This window comes from Dermochelys coriacea, chromosome 1 (assembly GCF_009764565.3).
Source record: "Dermochelys coriacea isolate rDerCor1 chromosome 1, rDerCor1.pri.v4, whole genome shotgun sequence".
Lineage (NCBI taxonomy): Eukaryota > Metazoa > Chordata > Testudines > Dermochelyidae > Dermochelys > Dermochelys coriacea.
Window position 1 is genome coordinate 314,829,558 of NC_050068.2, and position 24,446 is coordinate 314,854,003.

Below are 24,446 nucleotides of genomic sequence, written 5' to 3' on the forward strand. Positions count from 1 at the left end.
CAAACATTACATACATCTCAGTCTGGCTTTTGTACCTTTCTTGTTGCCCCTTTGAGGAACCAAAGTTATTAGACATAATAGTAATGTAACAACAATATTATCTCCCTTATTTACCAAACTGTCTACGGAACTGCAGAAGGTCCTAGTAACTGGAATGTACACATTGGCGTGGCCCTATCAGAACATAGCCAGTGCTGCTCACTATGGTATAAACATCAGTTTCTTCAAAACTCTAGTTCTTGGACATCCATTAGGTTGAGTTATGTGTGTTTTGAAAACTTGAGCATCCTCACACAGAGCCCTGGAAAGATGATGAAAATATTCCAACAAAGTAAAATGTGTTTTAAGATTCCTTTCAGGTTTGTTTGCATTCAGGCCTTTATTCAGGAAAGGATATCTATTCAGGATGGGTGCTAAAGCACATGCTTAAAGCTGAGCATCTGCTTTCCTAAAGTTAAATCTGTGCTTAAATCCAATGACTGCAGTCATACAGCACATGCTTTCCTCCATTTGGGCTTTATCAGAAGCATAATCTGTGATTGTGCAGTTTAGATTTCTGCTGTAGCTAGCTAGCTCAGGAATTTACAGTAAGTAAACAGTAGGTTTTATTTTAATCCATATATTTCACAACTCAATTTCAGGATAATTTTATTTTTCTAACAATGCCAGAAAGTTTCTGGACACAAAAATGATTTGTGAGGAAATTAAAAGTGAGGAAAAATGGTGACTTGATTCAATATCAATGTTCAAATAGCGCTACAGGAATAATGATTATAGGCTGAAAAAAGCAGAAGCTTTATACTTGAGACTTTCTTTAGAAAGCTCTAAAATCATTCTCTAATCTCTCTGGCAAGAAATCCATAGCATGAATGGGTTGCAATTGTATCATAAAATGAGAACACTTTTACTTTTTTCTTTAGAATATTTGATGTAAAGGTACGTAAACCTGATTATTACCTGCCTCTAACGTGATCTCTCTTCACTTTTCTACTTGGTATCTAATGATATTTCAATTTTTTTATATGACAACACCTTTGATTTGACTCATTGTTTTCTAAAAGGTGTATTATTAATTTAAGATCACTTTAGCACCCCATAAGGCCTCTTTTTCAGCAGAACTGAAATAATAATTTATTGAGAGTCCAGCAAGTGTCAATTCACAGATCTTTTTGTTTTCACAGTATATCCATTCATCAGGCATAATTCACAGGGTAAGTGAAAACAGTATTAAAAATACTTGGTTTTTTTATTCAGATTCTGTAGATCATGTTTGTGCGCATGTATGTCCATAGATATAGTTCTCATATCATTCTTGACTTGATTCATTTTGGTTGGATGTTTTTTAATTGATATGGTCTGCACAGAGAGGGGTTTCAGAACAGCCAATGACTAACTGGAACTGGTAGAAAATTTTCCATCAAAACTTCTTTTTTTTTTTTTTTTTTTTTGAGGGAAAATTGGGTTTTAGACTATATAAAAATTTGCATGAAAAGGCAGCTCAGAAGTAAGGTCATAACCCAGTAGAAGTAAGGTCATAACATTCAATAATGTTTTTGAGGCTATTGCAAGAAATTGCTCTATCTTTCACAATTTCCTTCATGTAACACAAGTGTTTTTATTTAAAAAGTGTATGTTTCTGTTTGTTGTAAAAGTCCATTTCAAACTTGATATATTTACAGGATCTAAAGCCTGGAAATTTAGCAGTAAATGAAGACTGTGAATTGAAGGTAGGAAACACTTCCTGAAGTATGCAGTTGAATTTGTTACAAACACACTGCATAGGAGAACATGAGTGAAACCAAGTCAATGACAGAACTCCTACTGACTTCAGCTGGGGTAGGATTTTACCCTATGACTTTTGAAGAGTCATGGAGAAATGGGGAAATACCAGGAAATTGAGGTGAGGGAGGACCAAATGTGGTCCCAGGACATTAGCAGGAGGAAGAACCAAATGTGGTACCAGTCTTCCAAAAGAAGAGTGGTTCCGAATACTGTTGTCCCATATGTCTGACTTCAATCTATACTAAAGTAATGGAACCTATATTATTGAGGGGGAAAACTGAACATCAAAAGCCTAATCATCTCATTGGGTGTATCTACACGACTCTAAGTGATTGCAAGCAGCCAATTGGATGATTGACCTCCAAGAGGATTATGGAACCAAGCAAATAGCACTATTTCTAGAGAAAAAACTTTGCCAAATACACTAAATTGCTGCTTTTTTAAAAAAAATAGAATTCAGTGGATGTTATCTATATGGATTTTAGTGAATCATTCAGTAGTGTCATATGAAATCCTGCTTTTTAAATTAGATCACATTGGCTTGAATATGAGCAATGTCAGGTGGTCTGAAATTGGCTGAAGGATTGTTTTTTAAAAAAATTAACAACAAAATAGCAAGGTATCAAACTGGGGATCAATGTTAGGTGCAGTCTTATTTAACATCTTCCTTCAAGAAGCTTAAGAACATAAAGAAATACAACTATGATATTAAGTATTGGTAATGAGTTCACATAACAGTTGGATGTGCAGAGGATAACTGTTACATGAGCAAGCCATGGGTTATAATAATGACAGTTCAACTACAAGTTATTGCTAAGATCAACACTGCCAGGAATTCCCTACAGGGTAGGAGGAGCTGGTGGCAAAGCCTACTGTAAAAATTGAAATTGGCTGCTTTAGAGTGGGTATATATAAGAAGGCTGTTTATACACAGGCCTGTGGTTTTGCAGAGTGGATTGCTGTAAAGGCATATGTTCCCCCATAATTTTATAAACTATAATAATCAGAGTAAGTATAAAGAAAAGGAGTACTTGTGGCACCTTAGAGACTAACAAATTTATTTAAGCATAAGCTTTTGTGAGATACAGTTCACTTCATCGGATGCATTCAGTGGAAAATACAGTGGGGAGATTTATATACACAGAGAACATAGACACATAGATACTAAGGTCAGAAGGGACCATTTTGATCATCTAGTCTGACCTCCTGCACAACGCAGGCCACAGAATCTCACTCACCCACTTCTGCAAAAAATCTCACCTAACTCTGAGTTATTGAAGTCCTCAAATCATGGTTTAAAGACTTGAAGGTGCAGAGAATCCTCCAGCAAGTGACCTGTGCCCCATGCTACAGAGGAAGGCAAAAAACCTCCAGAGCCTCTTCCAATCTGTCCTGGAGGAAAATTCCTTCCCGACCCCAAATATGGCGATCAGCTAAACCCTGAGCATATGGGCAAGATTCACCAGCCAGATACTACAGAAAATTCTTTCCTGGGTAACTCAGATCCCACCCATCTAATATCCCATCACAGGCCATTAGGCCTATTTACCATGAATATTTAAAGATCAATTAATTACCAAAATCATGTTATCCCATCATACCATCTCCTCCATAAACTTATCGAGTTTAATCTTAAAGCCAGATAGATCTTTTGCCCCCACTGTTTCCTTTGGAAGGCTATTCCAAAATTTCACTCCTCTGATGGTTAGAAACCTTCATCTAATTTCAAGTCTAAACTTCCTGGTGACCAGTTTATATCCATTTGTTCTTGTGTCCACATTAGTTCTGAGCTTAAATAATTCCTCTCCCTCTCCGGTATTTATCCCTCTGATATAGTTATAGAGAGCAATCATATCTCCCCTCAACCTTTTTTAGTTAGGCTAAACATGCCAAGCTCCTTGAGTCTCCTTACATAAGACAAGTTTTCCATTCCTCGGATCATCCTAGTAGCCCTTCTCTGTACCTGTTCCAGTTTGAATTCATCCTTCTTAAACATGGGAGACCAGAACTGCACACAGTATTCAAGGTGAGGTCTCACCAGTGCCTTGTATAATGGTACTAAAACCTCCTTATCCCTACTGGAAATACCTCTCCTGATGCATCCCAATACCGCATTAGCTTTTTTCATGGACATATCACATTGGCGGCTCATAGTCATCCTATGATCAACCAATACTCCAAGGTCCTTCTCCTCCTCCGTTACTTCTAATTGATGCGTCCCCAGCTTATAACTAAAATTCTTATTAATCCCTAAATGCATAACCTTACACTTCTCACTATTAAATTTCATCCTATTACTATTACTCCAGTTTACAAGGTCATCCAGATCCTCCTGTATGATATCCCGGTCCTTCTCTAAATTGGCAATACCTCCCAGCTTTGTATCATCTGCAAACTTTATTAGCACACTCCCACTTTTTGTGCCGAGGTCAGTAATAAAAAGATTGGTCCCAAAACTGATCCCTGAGGAACTTCACTGGTAACCTCCCTCCAGCCTGACAGTTCGCCTTTCAGTAGGACCCGTTGTAGTCTCCCCTTTAACCAATTCCTTATCCACCTTTTGATGTTCATATTGATCCCCATCTTTTCCAATTTAACTAATAATTCCCCATGTGGCACAGTATCAAACTCCTTACTGAAATCTAGGTAAATTAAATCCACTGCATTTCCTTTGTCTAAAAAAATCTGTTACTTTCTCAAAGAAGGAGATCAGGTTGGTTTGGCACGATCTACCTTTTGTAAAACCATGTTGTATTTTGTCCCATTTACCATTGACTTCAATGTCCTTAACTACTTTTTCCTTCAAAATTTTTTCCAAGACCTTGCATACTACAGATTTGTAGCTATTTGTAGGCCTGTAGTTATCCGGATCACTTTTTTCCCCTTTCTTAAAAATGGGAACTATATTAGTAATTCTCCAATTATATGGTACAACTCCTGAGTTTATAGATTAAAAATTCATGCTAATGAGCTTGCAATTTCAGGTGCCAATTCCTTTAATATTCTTGGATGAAGATTATCTGGGCCGCCCGATTTAGTCCCATTAAGCTGTTTGAGTTTCGCTTCTACCTCAGATATGGTAATATCTACCTCCATATCCTCATTGTCTTGCTACCATTATCCCTAAGATCCTCTTTAGCCTTATTAAAGACTGAGGCAAAGTATTTGTTTAGATATTGGGCCATGCCTAGATTATCTTTAACCTCCACTCCATCCTCAGTGTTTAGCGGTCTCACTTCTTCCTTCTTTGTTTTCTTCTTATTTCTATGGCTATAGAACCTTTTACTATTGGTTTTAATTCCCTTTGCAAGGTCCAACTCTACTTGACTTTTAGCCTGTCTCACTTTATCCCTACATGTTCTGACCTCAATAAGGTAGCTTTCCTTGCTGATTCCTCCCATCTTCCACTCCCTGTATGCTTTCTGCTTCTTCTTAATCACCTCTCTAAGATGCTTGCTCATCCAGCTTGGTCTACAACTCCTGCCTATGAATTTTTTCCCCTTTCTTGGGATGCAGGCTTCCGATAGCTTCTGCATCTTTGATTTAAAGTAATCCCAGGCCTCCTCTACCTTTTAGATCCATAAATTCTTCAGTCCAATCCACTTACCTAACTAATTTCCTTAATTTTTGAAAGTCAGCCCTTTTGAAATCAAAAACCTTAGTTGCAGATTTATTTTTGTTAATCCTTCCGTTCAGTTTGAACTGAATTAGCTCATGATCACTTGAGCCAAGATTGTCCCCTACAACAATTTTTTCTATGAGGTCCTCACTACTCACTAAAACCAAATCTAAAATGGCATTCCCTCTAGTCAGTTCAACAACTACTTGATGAAGGAATCCATCAGCTATCGCAGTCAGCAGTGTGCCCTTGTTGCCAAGAAGGCCAATGGCATTTTGGGATGTATAAGTAGGGGCATAGCGAGCAGATCGAGGGACGTGATCGTTCCCCTCTATTCGACACTGGTGAGGCCTCATCTGGAGTACTGTGTCCAGTTTTGGGCCCCACACTACAAGAAGGATGTGGATAAATTGGAAAGAGTACAGCGAAGGGCAACAAAAATGATTAGGGGTCTAGAGCACATGACTTATGAGGAGAGGCTGAGGGAGCTGGGATTGTTTAGTCTGCAGAAGAGAAGAATGAGGGGGGATTTGATAGCTGCTTTCAACTACCTGAAAGGGGGTTTCAAAGAGGATGGCTCTAGACTGTTCTCAATGGTAGCAGATGACAGAACGAGGAGTAATGGTCTCAAGTTGCAATGGGGGAGGTTTAGATTGGATATTAGGAAAAACTTTTTCACTAAGAGGGTGGTGAAACACTGGAATGCGTTACCTAGGGAGGTGGTAGAATCTCCTTCCTTAGAGGTTTTTAAGGTCAGGCTTGACAAAGCCCTGGCTAGGATGATTTAACTGGGACTTGGTCCTGCTTTGAGCAGGGGGTTGGACTAGATGACCTTCTGGGGTCCCTTCCAACCCTGATATTCTATGATTCTATGATTCTATGATCTAGAAAAATCTGAGCTCTATTATTATTACTAGCACTCATCCTCCAGTCTATATCTGGGAAGTTATAGTCTCCCATGATCACACAGTTTCCATTAGTATTTACTTTATTAAAAACATTAAAAAGGGCTCTATCCATATCCAAATTAGATCCCGGTGGCCTATAGCACACCCCAAGCACTATCCTAGGGGAGGCTCTACTCGTTTTCTTCCTCAATATAATTTTTGCCCAGACGGACTCTCTCTTTGTCCATTGCATCACTTATTTCTTTACATTCTACCTCATCATTGATATATAATGCTACTCCACCACCTTTACTTTTATTTCTTTCTTTCCTGAGCAGCACATACCCTTCAAAACCTGTAGTCCAGTCATGACTACTATTCCACCATGTTTCTGTTATCCCTATAATATCTGGTTTCACTTCCTGCACTAGTAGTTCTAGAGCCTCCATTTTGTTACCTAGGCTTCTTGCATTGGTGTGAAAACATCTTAATTTTTTCTGTTTGGCCTCTCTCACATTTTGTACCCTATTAGGCACGGTCATTCTACAGCCAGTATAACCTGTTAGACTGGTATCCACACTGCCCTTCCTCCTTATATACATTCTCCTACCCACGGCTGTATCCTTTCTTACTTCGTTTTCTTCCCTCTCAATACTAAAATCCAGCGTGGAGATTACCTGGACATCTCCCCCAAATTCCTAGTTTAAAGCTCTCTTAATCAGTTGTGCCAGCCTCCATCCTAGAAGTCTATTTCCTTCCCTACTCAGATGAAATCCATCCCGAGAGAACTGTCCTCTGTGCATGAATGCCTCCCAGTGGCCATACATCCCAAAGCCCTCCTTATAGCACCACTGCCTAAGCCATCTGTTGATAGTCATAATCTTGTCACACCTTTGTTGCCCTTCTCTAGGAACAGGCAGAATCCCACTCAAGATCACCTGAGCCTTGATTTCCTTAAGCATCTTCCCCAGTCTAGCATAGTCTCCCTTAATATTTTCTAGCGAGAATCTAGCCATATGATTTGTTCCCACATGAAGGATAATTAGGGGATTCTTTCCTGCTCCCTTTAGGATCCTTTTCAACCTCAGGTCTACATCCCGTATCTTAGCACCTGGAAGACAGCACACCTTTCTATTCTCTGGATCAGCTCTGGTTACAGGCCTGTCTATTCTTCTCAATGAAGAGTCCCTGATCACATAGACCTGCCTTTTCCTGGTGACAGTGCTATTCTCCAGTCTATCCTCTGTTCTCTCTGGCTGCAAGTTCTTTCCATTCCTATTCTCTCTTATAATCCTCTTCAACCCATCCTGTATCCTCCTGGGGCTCATATTTGATGTAGTCTCCATTGACTCTTCCCCTTTTCCTATAGGACTAGCTGCTCTTCTCTTCTTCCTTGCCCTTCCACCTTCAGCAGCTACCTGCTGAGCCCCTTCTTCATTTTCCAACTCTGCAAACCTGTTCCTGAGCTCTATTTCTCCTTCACTAGACCGTCTTTTCCTCTGCCTGTTTCTTTTAGTCACATGCTTCCACTGACCACTTTCCTCACCGAGTCTCCCCTCAGAATTCCCCAGCCCTGCTTCCATCTGCAAGTCTGAGCTTTTCCCTTCAGATACCTCATGTCTTTGCCCCATAATCTGCTCAAACCCCTTCCTAACCTCAACCAGACTTTCCACCTGCATCTCCAAACCTCGGATCTTTTCCTCCATCAACTCTATCAGATGGCATTTCATGCAGAAAAAACTCTTACCAGGTCCCCCCTCCAGGATCAGGTACATACCACAGCTTCCACATCCAGTCATCCTCATTGTGTCTTCCACTACATGGGTCACTCCCACTGCTGCCTCCGTATCTGTCATAGCCCTACCACCTAAATCCTGTTAATTTGGGAAACACAAACCACACTAAAAGACCACCCCCCACAGCAAAAACAAACCCCAAACAAGCACCACAATACAAACTCCCCTTGCAAATTTCCCCTCAAACTCCCGTTTACAGCTCGGTTTGTTGGCTCTTGTGCCGCTGCAGCTGTCTGTTGAAACTATGTGTGTTACCATACACACTGTAAGGGGAGTGATCACTTAAGATGAGCTATTACCAGCAGGGGAGGGAAGAAAACCTTTTGTAGTGATAATCAAGGTGTAATAATAATAATAATGATAATTAATCAGAGTAAGTATGTGTGCAGTGTTGTTGTAGCCATATTAGACAAGGTGAGTGTGGTAATATCTTTTATTGGACCAACTTCTGTTGGTGAGAAAGACAAGCTTTTCGAGGTTACACAGAGCTCTCCTTTAGGTCTAGGTATGTGTAATACATAAACTGTGATGAATATCTACTTATTTTGTCATGTAGTCACTCAGCTTTTCCCAAAAGAGTTAATGTCCATGTTGCCAAAGAGGCAGCTAGTGTTCAAGTGCATTGCTGTGATACCCTTTCTCATGTCAAATAGCATTTTATACTACAGCTAGTCCCATCCAGTTCAATGGGAGTATTTGTGGAGTAGAGTGCTACTCAACATGAGTGAGGATATCAGAATCTGGCCCTAAATTTACACGTCAGAAATGAGGCTCTTGTTTCTTTTGAAAAGACACTGAAACTAGGAGAACCAGTGCTAATGTTAAATGCATGCTGTAAAGTTTCCTAACAGCAATATTGGCTCTAGTTGGTGTCCAGAATAGCTTGTGGCCTTTAATTGGACAGTTGGTAATTTTTTTTTGTTAATTAGGGACAGGTATTTAAGATCTTCTAATCATAGGTGCCAACTCTGTGGGTGCTACAGGGATGGAGCTCCCATGGGGAAAAAATAGTGGGTGCTCTGCATCCATTGGCGGTCCCGCTCATCAGCTCCTTCCCTACCCCCACCCCCAGCACCTCCCGCCTGCCAGTGGGCCCTGCTGATCAGCTCTTCCCCCTCCCTCCCAGTGCCTCCTACCCATGTGGATCAGCTGTTCAGCGGCATGCAGGAGGTGCTGAAGGGAAGGCGTGATCAGGGGAGGGGGCAGAAGGGGGCAGAAAAAGAAGGGCAGGGGTGGAGTGGGGGCAAGAAGGGTTGGGGGTGGGGTCTGGGGGAAGGGATGGAGTGGGGAGGGGCTGGGGCAGAGCAGGAGTCAGGCACCCCCAGGGAAATTAGGAAGTCAGCGCTTCTGCTTCTAAGACATTTTTACATGGAAAGAGGTATGAGCTGTTTCTTCTGTTCCATTGTCCCTGCATATGAGTCTGCCCTAAGCAGATTCCTGCTGAACTGTTGTGCAAGTAGGCGTTGCCATCCGCAAGCTTCCCTCTAGATCATTAAGCTGAAATATTGAATCTGATTTTATCACTCTGCTTCTTCTCTGTCTTGGGAATCTTCCAATCCATCAGTGTGTTAGAGCATAATATTTATTCTCCAGAAATAATTATGCCAACTAGCCCAGAACCCACAATATGTATATGTTTAATTGTAGTGAAGAGTTTGTTATGGAAAGCAGATAAGAAATCTTTATTAAATGTGATTTATACATGTCTCCATCAGCTTATTATAAGACTTCTGGTTATATCCCTTATATGAGGTCAGTAGATTCAGACTGCTCCCAGCTGCCACTTCACCTGTAAAGGTCCCTTAGAATATGTGCTAACTACTTATGCTAAACTATCTGTTTTTATTTAGTATTTAGCTGTGACACTCTTAGTACCTTTTCCAGACCTGAAGAAGAGCTCTGTAGAACTCAAAAGCTTGTCTCTCTCACCAGTGAAAGTTGGTCAAATAAAAGATATTACCTCACCTATCTTGTCTTTCTAATGAATTAAAAGGTATTCTCTCCCCAAGATTTGGAAAATCTTATTTATTTTGTGGAACTTTCTTATGTGTGAGCTATCTTACTGGAAGGATTGCCAAGCTTATGCTCAAATAAATCTGTTACTCTTTAAGGTGCCACCAAACTCCTTATTGTTTTTGTGGATACAGACTAACACGGCTACCCCCTGAAAGTTATAAACATCACCCTCATAAAAGGCTAGTAGGTGATTCAACAATTTAAACTCAAAAAATGTGTAGAGTCAATCATTCAAATATCAGGAAATACAAAAGCAGTATTGTCAACACCAAGCATTCAAAAATCATAAGTCAGGCTTCAAAAAACTATGAAATTGGCTTAAAATTTTAATTTTAAACAATAATGAATTTGGGGGTTTGGAGTTTTGTTTTCTCTCTTTCTCTCTCTCGGTTTTTGAGCCTGTTGGTTGCACATGGGTCATGTGTTCTATCTTTTCTCCCTGTCCTTCTAAAATAAATTAATAAATAAATAAAAAGTTAAAATTCTCCCCTAGTTGCATGACTCCAGGACTGGGACTTAAGAAAAACATCCAGCAGCACGAGATTCATGATAAAATTGCAAGAGTTGGCAACACTGAAAAGTTAAGTTTTAGTGCACAACTTCAACGCTCAGTACCTGCACCAAGGCAATGTAATTAGAGTTGTTTGGGGATCTGTCGACAAAATATTTTTTGTTGGAAAATGCCAATTCAGCAAAATCAAAACTTTTCATGTGAAAGGGTCAGTTTAGACAAAACTTGTATCGGGCAGGTTTTTTAGGTCCAGGACAGAATTTCTGCTCAAAGCAAGAGAGAGACAGAGAGACCCATCCTAAAATAGCAAATAGCCCAGTGATTAGGGCAAAGAAACTCAAGGAGAGATTTAGAGTAGGAGCTTGAACCTAGGTGTCCCACATCCCAGGTGAATGCCCTAACCACAGGGATACTGGCTATTTGTGGGTAGGTGGTTGTCATTTTGTTACAAAACAAAACATTCAAAAGGTCACAGTTTTCTCCAAATGTGAAATGGAAAAGATTTTTAAATACTGAAAATGTGTGCAGGATGGGAAAACCATTTCCTACCCGGCTCTCATTATAATATAGACTCACTCCAGTTCTCTGGAGCCTTAAGTCTGCTAATAAAGCAGATTTAACCTGGTGGATCCAGTCACTTAGATTCCCCTTGTTAAAGGGATACTGTAACCTTAGAAACACAAGTATTAAGATAAATTGAGCTCACAGAAAGACATTTCCTGACTTTCAAGTACTTAACTTTGCAGATCCTAATGTTGCAGTAATTTCTGAAGTTTATTTTATAAAAACAGGAAAAGAAATATGCAAGGCTGGTAATTAACAGGCATCAGTTGTGAAAAGACACCTATTATCAGTAAACAACAGGCAGCAATCTATAAAAGGTAGACTAGTCTGTGTAAGAAATGCAGGCGAAGGGCCTGATTCTTGTCTCATTTATACCAGTGTAACTCCATTGACTTCAGTGGAGTTATAACGCCTCTGTACAGAATTGGGGAAATGTGGTTCCAGTCAGGCTGTAATCTCATCACCACAATACCTGCAGGTTGAAAAACTAACAATCTCTGTCACCTTCCCTGGGAGTGAAACATTTTGCAGAGCTGGCAAGGTGCGCAAATTCACTGTTCACTACCATACAGAACTAATAAACTCCACTGCTTTTATGAGCACACTTTGAAAGCCTCTTTTTCCACAGCTAATGGGTCTATAGAGTATAGCTGTTCTCTCAACTGTGCACCACATCGATCTTTAAATCCACAGCTAAGACCTTAGCATAACTTTCTAAAGCACATGCTCGGTCATGCATTTTCAGTCATCAAACTAATATTTTTTCACCTACACTTTTAACAAAATGCATACTGGACATTAAACCCTGTTTATAGGCTATCTTTGAAGTGTCAAAGTTCAGTTGTGTTTTGTTATTAAGGTGGGAAGCTGGAGTTTTTATTTATTTTATTTTTGCAGTGGGTAGAAATGTGTTTTCCACCACCCTATTCTTAATTTTAAAGTGGCTAAAGGGATTTTGCCCAAATTTGTTCAAAAAATCACTTTCCAGCATGGTAAATTCCAGCCCAAAAGGTTAAATGTTTAGGTCAAGAATGTATGAAAACAGTGACTTGATATGGAAATTGTAGTGCAGCCTTAACTGTGATGATCTTAACCATTATAATTAGAAATCTGTTCATAACAATGAATAAACATTGAATTTGTAAAAACAAAATGAAAATTCTAAAATGGCTGCATGACTACAGCTGGGTAAATAACGGGTTTTTGTTTTGCTGACAATTCCAAAACATTTTTTTTAAATTCCATTTTGGGTTGAACCAAAACCAATTTTTTAAATTTTTCAGTGAATTTAAAAGTAGGAGGGGGGTATTGCAGGTTAAGCAAAATGCTTTTTTTTAGATTTTGACCATTTTAATTTTTTTTAAACATTTTAATAAAATTATCAAAAATTCTGAAACAAAAGGTTGTTTCAAAATGAAAAAATGAAACATTCCACTTAAAAATATCAAAACAAAATGTTTTTTGGGGATGGGTAAGCTTTTTTTCCTTACCAGAACAATTTGGCAAAACTGACACAAATTTGTGAAATATTTCTGTATTGCTGTATCTGCATTTTTTGCCTACCCCTCAAAAAAAAAAAAAAGTGAAAAATTTTGCCCAACCCTATGCATAACATATGTACTAACTATTATTGTAATTGTTAGCTATCTTTACTAAATAAATAAACCAGGATTTGCAATATATTGCAACTGTTTCTAGCTCTCAGTGAAACCACAGATCTTAGTCTGGCAAATCAAAAAAACTATAAAGTAATAATAAATTTTATGTAAATGATACAGACCATAGAAAAGCATCAAAGTGTTGCATTTATTTTCTTTGGTGTCTTCTGAAGACCGAGTGGAGAACACATATAGGATGTCTGGATGCTTCATTTAAAAGTTTATCTTGCTATCCTGTTTCTGAAGTATTTATTTGCCTTGTGTCCAGTATTTAAATGAGAAAGTTTATCGGTGATGTAATACAAAATAGGAACTAAGTGCCATTGAGTAAGGTGGAAATTATTGGTAAACATAGCAGATCTCTTGTTCCACTTTGCATCCCATTTCTGTTTTAAATGCAGTTGACACCTCAGCTTATAAGGGGGAAGGATAGCTCAGTGGTTTGAGCATTGGCCTTCTAAACCCAGGGTTGCGAGTTCAATCCTTGAGGGGGCCATTTTGTGATCTGGGGTAAAAATTGGGGATCAGTCCTGCTTTGAGCAGGGAGTTGCACTAGATGACCTCCCGATATGAGATGGAAATTATGTTAAAGTGATGCAGTGAGAATAAAGCCATAATATTTACATTTTATATCCTGCATCCATGAATAACAACATCATATAACTTTCCTTTTTCATTAGTGTCAGGAGAGTGATGATACTATTTTAATTGAATAGTGAAGTATTTTAAATGGTTGAATTATAGTCAGCATGTTACAAATACTTGTCCTTTGGCAGTGTCAGTGAGTGTTTGTACTATAAATCTCTGCCCATAAGGTATCCATGCAGTCTGACAAGTATGGAAATTTTTGCAGTTATTTAATTAGTAGATCTACATATTCAAGCATGTATTATTATTATTTTTAATCTTCCCTGCCATAGATGGTCCAATCAGTTCTATTTTTCAACAAGCCAGTAGGTGGGTATATTTTTTGTCATAAATCTGTTAATTCACCTTTTCCAAGAGGCTCACTTTTCTGGTTAGGAATTTCTTACTGCTGAGTATGAGCCTGTTATTTCAAGAATTGATTTTCACCGTTGGCCTCCTGCTTTAGCTGGTCTCTACTGCTAATCCTCTAATTTGGACCATTTTGTAGAAGCTGATCCAGGCTTGTACTTGTATTTTCAAGTGGCTGCCACTGGAAATGGCTAGCTGTGTAGATAAATATCCAAGAGACTGCAATAATAGTTTAATGAATAAGTAAGTTTAATCATATATAACTTAATAATTCTGAATGGATCACCTGTGGGCCTTGAACTCCTTAAAAAGCCCTTCAGAAGAGGAAGAGAGAGGAAGGTTGGTTAAAACAGTAGCCTGAGACTCGGGAAACTTAGGTTCAATTCCCTGCCCTGGCTTGCCTCAGACTTCATCTGTGACCTTGGACAAGTTTCTCTCTGCCTCTGTTCTCCATCTGTAAAATGGAGATAATAGTATTTCCCTACCTCATAGGGGTGCTATTAGGATGAATACATTAAAGATTTTGCGGCACTCAGCTGCGACAAGAATGGGGGCCATATAAGTACCTAAGATGGATAGCTTCCTTATAACCCTGGAAAGGTTTGATAACGATTCCTTGGACAGGAAGTTTTGTTAGTAGAATGAAATATTTGACCAATATTTTAATAAAATTAATTAAAGAATTTACTGTTTTCTTCAGTATAGTTACAAAGTTCAGCATCTCCATTTTTGTTAAAAGTGTCATAAATGGGAGAGAAGCATTCTGAAACATAACTTGTATACTATTTCTGTCTAAATTTTAAAATACAGCAATAAAATATCTATGTGAAATGTTCACTTTTTCTATTGTCTCCAGTTGGAATGTCTCTGCATTCATTTTATTCTTCTAATATAGATTCTGGATTTTGGGCTGGCAAGGCATACAGACAGTGAAATGACAGGCTATGTGGTTACTAGATGGTACAGAGCCCCAGAGGTCATACTTAATTGGATGCATTATACTCAAACAGGTAATGTGTATGTGTGGGTGCTAGGATCAACATCCTCTCTCTGAACAGTCTTAGCAGCTCCCACATATGCACTAAATTAAGTAATATATAACCATATCTTTGTTCCTCGGGGGGGAATGAAAAATGGTGGTGAGAATACGTGAAAATTAGGGGTGTCGATTAATCACAGTTAACTTGCATGATTAACTCAAAAATTAATCACAATTAAAAAAATTAATCACGATTAATCGCACTGTTAAACGAATATCAATTGACATTTATTAAATATTTTTGGATGTTTTTCTACATTTTCAAATATATCAATTTCAATTACAACACAGAATACAAAGTGTACAGTGCTCACTTGATATTATTTTTATTACAAATATTTGCACTGTAAAAATGATAAACAAAAGAAATAGTATTTTTCAGTTCACCTCATACAAGTACTATAGTGCAATCCCTTTATCATGAAAGTGCACTTACAAATGTAGGGGGTTTTGTTACATAACTGCAGTCAAAAACAAAACAATGTAAAACTTTAGAGCCTACAAGTCCACTCAGTCCTACTTCCTGTTCAGCCAATCGTGAAGAGAAACAAGTTTGTTTACATTTACGGAAGATAATGCTGCCCACTTCTTAATTACAACGTCATCTGAAAGTGAGAACAGCGTTTGCATGATACTGTTGTAGCCAGCATCACAAGATACTTATATGCCAGATGTGCTAAAGATTCATGTGCCTCTTCATCCTTCGGCCATCGTTCCAGCTTCCATGCTGATGATGCTTGTTAAAAAAGTAATGCATTAATTAAATTTGTGACTGAACTCCTTAGGAGAGAACTGTAGGTCTCCTGCTCTGTTTTACCCACATTCTGCCATATATTTCATGTTATAGCAGGCTTGGATGATGACCCAGCACATGTTGTTAATTTTAAGAACACTTTCACTGCAACTTTGACAAAATGTAATCAAGATACCAATGTGAAATTTATAAAAATAGCTACAGCATTCGACCCAAGATTTAAGAACCTGAAGTGCCTTCCAAAATCTGACCGGGATGAGGTATGGAGCAAGCTTTCAGAAGTCTTAAAAGAGCAATATTCTGATGCAGAAATATAGCACCTGAACCACCAAAAAGAAAATCATTCTTCTTCTGGTGGCATCTGACTCAGATGATGAAAATGAACATGCGTCGGTCCGCACTGCTTTGGCTCGTTATCGAGCAGAACTCCTCACCAGCATGGACGCATGTCCTCTGGAATGGTGGTTGAAGCATCAAGGGACATATGAATCTTTAGCGCATCTGGCATGTAAATATCTTGCGACATCGGTACAACAGTGCTATGCAAATGCCTGTTCTCACTTTCAGGTGACATTGGAAACAAGAAGCAGGAAGCATTATCTTCTGCAAATATAAACAAACTTGTTTGTCTGAGTGATTGGCTGAACAAGAAGTAGGACTGATTGGACTTGTAGGCTCTAAAGTTTTACATTGTTTTATTTTTGAATGCAGGATTTTTTGTACATAATTCTACATTTGTAAGTTCAACTTTCATGATAAAGAGATTGCACTACAGTACTTGTATTAGGTGAATTGAAAAATACTATTTCTTTTGTTTTTCACAGTGCAAATATTTGTAATCAAAAATAAATATAAAGTGAGCACTGTACACTTTGTATTCTGTGTTGTAATTGAAATCAATATATTTGAAAATGTAGAAAACATCCACAAATATTTAAATAAATGGTATTCTATTATTGTTTAACAGCATGATTAATCGCGATTAATTTTTTTTAATCTCTTGACAGCCCTAGTGAAAATGTAAAACAATAATGTAATTAAGAGCAAGTTCCCTGTAGTTAAAAAATTTTGGTAATCCTTTGTTGTTGTCAGTTTTCAGAAATTAAACTCCAGTGTAGACAGAGAAAAAGTCAATCTGGGTTTGGACATAGGTGGTAGTGAGCTCTACCCTTTCTACATGCTGTAATCCTTCTGCAGGATGTTGCAGACTGTACCCTAACTCCAACGGGAAGGGCAAACCATTCAGCAAAGAAGGGGTACTAAAGAAGCATGAAGGTAGCTGTAGTCCCTTCCTAAATGACTGGAAGAATTACTTCCTATATGCATCAGCTTAATATTGACAAGTTACCCTCTCCCTGTATCCTGGTCACGAACACCAGTTACCTTATTGCAACTTGCTTTTGGTAGACATTTATTTTCTGTATAAAGGATCAACTATGTTAATATGCTTCTTTAAAAAAGTATAATAAACTGAAACTGTATTTTAACCATACATTTGTGAGGGGATTTAAAAATATAATTCAGCAATTTAATGTTAGTGATTTTTTTTTTTATTTCAGTTGACATCTGGTCAGTGGGCTGTATTATGGCAGAAATGATAACAGGGAGGCCACTGTTCAAAGGAAATGATCGTATCCTTTCATGATGAATTCCTGGCAGTAAGATATGAAAAGTGTGTCGGTATTTCTGTGTCACAATAAGTTGGTTTCATAATGGATATAGATTTAAAACAATGGTCAGTTAATTCTCTCCCTCACCAAATTTCACCTGCCTTTAAACCTTGGGCAAATTACTGGATGTTTGTGCCTTAGTTTACTCATCTGTAAATTAGAACTAATATTACTGAGCTACTTCACTAGAGAAATATGAGCACTGAATCATTAATGTTACAAAGCACTCTCAGATCTTCAGGTGGAAGGTTCTATGCGCAAAAAAAGGGCAAAATCTTCAATAGCAGGCACCCCAGTTCAGGTGTGTACACACACAAACCTGGTGCTGTGTGAACACGCAACCTTACAGGTATATGCAGAGCACCGTTTAGATATGTACCTCGGGTTGGGTGCACACACTTTTCAAGATTTTATCCAGAATTGTTAGGATCTGGTTAGGAAGGTTCTCCATATTTAAAATAGAGTTGTATCATTCATTGCTGAGAACTTAAAACTTAAATCAACTTAAAAAAATTAAAAATCCCACTTCAGTCCAGACATTTTTGATGTATTACTGTTACAAGTAACACTGAAAATTAATATTGCTGACCAGTAATTAGAGGGGGAAATTGTCTAATTTTTTTCTGTTTGCTTTGTTTATTTGAGAGGGCTTGTGTATAACCAGTTTCACTCTTTCCCTTGGATATGTATTCATTAAGGCCCTGGTTCTGCCAGCAGTTACCACACATGCTTAAAGTTAAGCATAAGATTTTGGGGTTTTAGTATGTTTCTATTTTGCTTGTTTGTGTCTTATTCTTCCCTTATTATGTGAGAAAAACACTTCAAAATAGAAGAATGGGGATTGCAAAACCACAAAAATGAGACAACGGGACTAGGGCTGCTGCAGTACCTGAAACTATTTTTACCACAATTTTTTAAATTAATTAGATTCAAGTATGTGTCCTTTGTTAACAACAAAATACAAAAATATCTTTTCCTGTTGGCCTAAGGGCAGCAGTTAACTAACCAGTATTATTTCTGAAGCTGTGCTGGCCTTGAGGATACTTACGTAATGTTTATGCATGCACAAGGAAACAAGTGAGTCACAGTTTCAAGCTGCACCAGAAATTCAGGAGTGGGAAAACCAGTATTTTAATAATCTTGGAGATGAATATTGGAGAAGGTATTGGGTGAAGTTCTACAGCCTATGTTGTGCAGGAAGTCAGACTAGTTGATCATAATGGTCCCTTCTGACCTTAAAATTTGTGAACCTATGTTAGCTGTTGCAAGGAGAACACAATCTCGTTCCAGTCCTTTTGCTGTTACGCAAAGCAAGAAATATAATTTTTAGTTCTTTTGTTTTAGTTCCATAAATAAATTCTGTTGCAAATTTGATACCAAATAATTTTTTTAACATCATTTGTAAAAGCTTTTTAGCTTCATCCATCATCTCCCTCTGACTCTACAGGCATTTGAATGTGTGATCTTCATGTATTTGAAGCTCTGCAATATCAATAGGCAAAGAGGTGCAACGCCTCACAAGAGCTGCTTTCTATGGCATCAGCCCCTGGAAATCTGCTGGAATCCCTGGAAAAAAGAATGCTGGTGCTGACTAAGCTATACTTCCTTAGGAGACATAAGATCAGGGACTACTCGCCTTATCCCACCCAGGTTGTTTCAGGATATCTCAGGGGTTTGGAATGGAGTAAGGGGGAGAAAGACTTTCAAAAAGCTACAAAAACATTTCATGGAATATTTTTGTCAAAATTTCAAATTTTCAAAAAATTTCAACCACCTGTAGTCAGGAAGCTACCTATGATGATTATCAGCTGGTTACCTTAGTTTCGAGGATGATGTCAACAATCATAGTTTGTACTATAGTTTGGTTCTTTGTGTGACTCTATAGACCAATTCAGGAAGAACAACATTTACCACACTGGCCACAGAACCATTTGCCTAATTGTGTTGATTGAGCTGCACATTGTTTCTATGCCTGGCACTGTGTTTCCAGCGGCTCCCAGGATTCTTCTCAAAGTCGTGGCCACCCACTCTTACGATGTGGCACCAGACAATATGATCAATCACCAGTTGCTCAAAAGACGAGTAAGAAATGTTCATTTTGCACAGTTTTTGTTTCAGTGTCTTTGAAGAGTTTCATCTGCCCTCCATGCTTACAATTGCCAAAACATAATTCAGAATATAAGATTTGTTTTGATAGATGGATCTCAGGCTGGCCATGTAATTCAAATGCCCATCTCAATTGGGTGTGGATCACATGAGCCTCGATGCCAACCGAACCAGCTTGCACCAGGACTTCCATGTTGGAAACCCAGTCCTGCCATTTCATATGCAGCAATCGTCATAGGTGATGCAAATGGCAATTGGCAAGGTTTTTAATATGTCGTCGATAACAGGTCCATGTTTCGCACCCATAGAGCAATGTCATGAGGACAACAACATTATAGACTTTGATTTTTGTCTGTAGACAGATTCCATGTTGCTTTCAGATTTGGTGATAGAGGCGATCATATGTAGTGCTGGCTTTCTTAATTTGCACATCCACTTTATGATTGACTATAGCTCCGTTGTTCAATATGCTGCCAAGATATGTAAACTGTTTGACAGCTTGCAGCATAAAACTTTCCAACCTTATTGATGGGTCTTGGTAAAGTTGTTGAGGAGCTGGTTAGTATATAATCTCGGTTTTCGTTCAGCTGATGGTGAGGCCAAAGTTACAAGCTGTTGCAGCAAAGCAGTAAGATGTATAAAGATTGGTGCTGTTTGTGGCGTTTTTCCTGTAATAGTCACATGATGAAGATCATGTCAGCAGTGCTCCACTGAGCACGAAAGCTGCACTGTGACTCAGCTAGCATGTTGTCAATGATTTGGGTCAGGAGTGGTTCAAGAGGGTCCGTGCAAGAATTTTGCTGGCCACAGAGAGCAAAGAGATACCTCAGTAGTTATCACAGTCACTGTTTGAACCTTTACACTTATAAATAGTGACAATGTTGGCATCTTTCAGTTGTTATGGTATAATTTCTTGAAGCCAGACATGTAAGAAAAATTCAAAGAGCTTGTCAATGAGAAGATTTCCTCTGTTTTTGAAAACCTCAGCTGGAATAACATTTAGTGAATCATCAGAAACAGTAGATGAACAAATAAGTAGTCCACTGAAATGTTCACGCCACCATTGGTGGATGGCAATGCGATCTGTGATGAGAGATTCACCATCAGCACTTGGTAGTGGTGTCAAGACAGATAAGGCAGCCATACACAGCTTTGACTTCCTCATAGAAACCTTTGGAGTCATGTTTATTAGCAAGGGTGTGTGATTCCTCTGCTTTACGGTCAAACCAGGTATTTTGCATTTGGCAGAGTTTGGATTGGAGTGTACTGCAGGTTGCCCTATATCTGGCCTATTTCAACCCATAGAGTGGGTCAGCTAAGAGCACAGCATGGACTTGTCACCTAACATCAAGGAGATTCAATATTTTATGATCATTTACATCAAAGCAGTCTGCATGATGGCATTTTGTATGCCCAACACAATTCATGACAGTGTTATTGATTGTGTCGCACAAGGATACCCATTCGGCAGTTACATCATCACTGATCATTGGAAGAGTTTCTAAAAGAGTAGTTAGCTGTGTTGAAAATTGTTCAGCAATTGACAGATCATTCAGCTAAGCAATATTTACAAGCTTGACTGATGGGTTTTTTACACATTTTTGGCCAAATAGTGAGGGAAAGCTTTGATGGAACAAGCTAGTGGTCAGTACAACAATTAGCTCTGTGTAATACCCAAATTATGAGCACATCTTGTAGGTCCCATTGTCAGAGCAACACCTAGTCAATCAAATGCCAATGACTTGAGCAAAGGTGCATCCAGGTTGTTTTATATTTGTTGGGGAGTCAGAAGATAGTGTTTTTAATATTTTGATGGTGCTCAGCATCTGTCCTTAGCAGAAGTAGGCCATTGCTGTTCATCTTGTTGATGCCGTGTTTGCCAAGTACACCATGCCACATAGAGTCATCAAGGCCAACACAAGCATTAAAGTTGCCTAAAACAATCAGCTTTTCTTCACAGGAAGCCAATCGGATCAGGTAATTCAGTTTGAAATAAAATTCCTCCTTACCCTCATCAGAGTTAGTCATTGTTAGTGCATAAGCACTAATCAGTGAAGCATAACATATGCCTTTTTAGACAGTCAAAGCTTCATCAATCTATCATTTATGCCAGTGGGTAGTCTCTCCAAATGAGAGACAAGATTCTTTTTGATTGCAAAGCTTATTCCTGCATTGTATGGCTTATTTTGTTGGCATCCCTTCCAGAAGAAAGTATACCCAGCACTCTCCTCAATCAACCAACCCTCATCAGGAAGTTGCATCTTGCTCAGTGCTGCAATGTCAATACGTATCTTCCAGGCTGTTGAGCAACCAGAGCAGTCTGCCTGACAGGATGATCAGTTTGGTTTGGACAGTCAAGGAGTGTACGGACATCCCATGTCACAACACTGAGACGAAAATGAACTTTTCAAGGTTTATTTGAATTTCGACACATGATGGGTCACCCTCCAGCTGTGATAAGCTGGTCAGGGCTGTTCAAGATGAGCAATTATTAGGGTACCTTTTTTGAGCCCCCCTCCTTGTATTGAGGTCCCCTGTGCTGTCACTGAATAGAGCAGACAAGTCAATCAAAATGCTGCTGGACTACAGCATCACCTCAGGTCAACACAGAGTGACCAAAGTCTTGACCTGCCAGCATGCAGGTTCACGACTATGAGTCCCAGGAATGTCCATCACCTGTCACTTTCCCTATTCTCCCATAACCGCTGGACTTGATAGACTGTTGAAGGCTGCATGAGAATTTGTTTAAAGTGAACGAGTAGTTGCATGCTAACTTGCACACACTTTTAGCCAACAAGACCATTTCCAGTAGCAAGGTAAACCCAGACAACTGAGGGACTTGCTAGCTGCAGGTTTATTTTTGGAGTACACACCTCCCGGAAGACCATCCTCTCCTTCGCATGGCATGATGGAGGGTGGAAACAGGGCAAGTAGGGGATTGTCCTGTAGGGCGAAGTATGGTGGCAAGCTTTGCTTTCGAGGCTGCTATGGTGGCCATGAAGGCCTACAGGGTTTTACTCCAAAACACCCTGGCTAATGAGGCTCTGCCTAGGATGATTAGGCTTGTTAGCCTGAGTAACTGGGCAACTGCTGTTGGAGAAGGAAACTACTACACCCCATAGGTGGCTAAACCCCAGCTCCCATCACACGATCCATTGCAAATTTCACAAGTATAAACTACTGAAGGGGGAGGACGTTATCTGGCCCATAAAGTTGGAATATACTTGACTTTACATGTTGCAGTGTCTTCAACTTTTGCAAAAGAAAAACAGAATCTTGAGCTGCACAAATGTAAAGTTTCTCATTTTACCTTTATGTTGTGTGTTCCGCTATGATCTCCATTGGCAAGGAAATTGCATAATTTTTGTAGGGCTTTTAATTTTGTCACTGTACAAAGATTTGATTCCTGATGTCTGGTATTCAGATCTGGACCAGCTCACAGAAATAATGAAGATAACAGGCACACCAACTCAAGATTTTGTTCAGAAACTACAGAGTCAAGATGTGAGTATACTGCTTGGTATTCTGCTAATATTCTGCTCGTTCTAGTTTCAAATGCAAGAAAACTTAATGGAAAGCTGTTCTCTGAATCTCATCATAAAAATATTCAAGAATTTTTTTGAAACCTTATTGGTTTAATTTATATAGTCAAACACAATTATCAAATAGGTTTAAATCAAGTACATTGCAATAAGGTAATGGCCTACATTTTCAAAAGTGTTCATTAATTACAGCTACTCAACCTGAGATCCCAGAGCCTGATTTTTTTTTTTTTTTGAGAAGACTTGAGCATCTACAATTTCAGCTGAGGTCACTGAGGGCTGCAGGTGCTCAACATGTATGAAAATTGAGTTCTATCTGAAGGTGATCACCCAAAATTGAAGTGTTAAAAATTAATGGTCACTTGGAAATACATATGACTACATGCTTAAAGTTTCTTACATACGTGGCACATCAACAGCTCTAGATGATTGGCTACTACCTTTATTGAGAGCGCACTGACGATACATATAATGTATTGAGAAGACTGACATTTGTTTTTGTGTTTTTAACTTTGCCTTCCCTGGTCCCATGTGCACACTTCTCTAGAGAGTTTAACCCTGTTAAATAATGTTCCTTAAAATACCTGTAAATTTTAAATACTCATTGAATATATCTTAAAAAGAAAGATCTACTTTTCTAGAAACTTGTATCAACCCACAGTGGGGAAAAATAATTATAACTCTGTTGAATGATGCATATATTTCCCAAACTAAATAATATACAGGCTATAATAAACAGTACTAAAGATCAATCTTAGGTATGGTTTCTCTTCTTTTTCTTAATACTTGCAAACAAGGTGTCCTTCAATAGTACATAAAGACAACAATGCCCCAGAATGATCTTAAAATAGAACCCCATTAATGATGTCCATATGCATAGCACGCTCTCACAAAACTCATGAAAATTCACCTAGAAAGCATATTGCTAAATCTTATCATATAAAAAGGAAGAACTGTTCTAACCAATGTTCATGTTTATTTTAAGGCAAAAAATTATATCAAAAGCCTCCCAAAAGTGCAGAAAAAAGACTTTGCAGCCATCTTGAAGTATGCAAATCCTTTGGGTAAGAAAATATGTTTGGGTTTCTACAATTTGTGGTGTGCTACAGCAGGCGCAGAAGCTGCTGCTATAATTAAGGTTGCATTATGGTAATTAAGGTTGGATTCTAACCCCTTGTTTTCCATTGCTCATAACTTTCATCTTAAGGACTGAAATTTTCCAAGACTAGTCCTTGGATACGCAGAACTTAAAAAGTTAAGCAAAAGTAGTTTATGCTGTTGGCCCTGATCCAGCCAATGCTTAAATGTTTTGCTGGATCAGGGTCTTTGTGAGTACCAAGAAATCAAATATAGATAATATAATTTTCCTGTTTTAAAAAAATGATTCTTAAAGCCCTATTCTGAATAACTGATAGGGGTTGAAAACTGAAATTTGTCATGAAAATAGTCCTCAGTGAGAGAAGTATCTCAGGGTTCCAGAGTAAATTGGTTTTGATTTGGTCATTC

At 38.6% G+C, this 24,446-nt stretch overlaps 1 protein-coding gene across 2 annotated transcripts in view; it reads left to right on the plus strand.

The window, feature by feature from the left end:
- MAPK12 (mitogen-activated protein kinase 12) overlaps positions 1-24,446 on the plus strand; it is an 84,754-nt gene that overhangs the window by 54,642 nt on the left and 5,666 nt on the right. For both annotated transcript variants that reach the window (XM_038394286.2, XM_043495924.1), the window contains 6 exons: positions 1,182-1,211; positions 1,680-1,727; positions 14,725-14,839; positions 17,182-17,253; positions 22,823-22,902; positions 23,926-24,004. In XM_038394286.2, the coding sequence (XP_038250214.1) occupies positions 1,182-1,211; positions 1,680-1,727; positions 14,725-14,839; positions 17,182-17,253; positions 22,823-22,902; positions 23,926-24,004 (424 nt within the window). The remainder of the gene's footprint in view (positions 1-1,181; positions 1,212-1,679; positions 1,728-14,724; positions 14,840-17,181; positions 17,254-22,822; positions 22,903-23,925; positions 24,005-24,446) is intronic.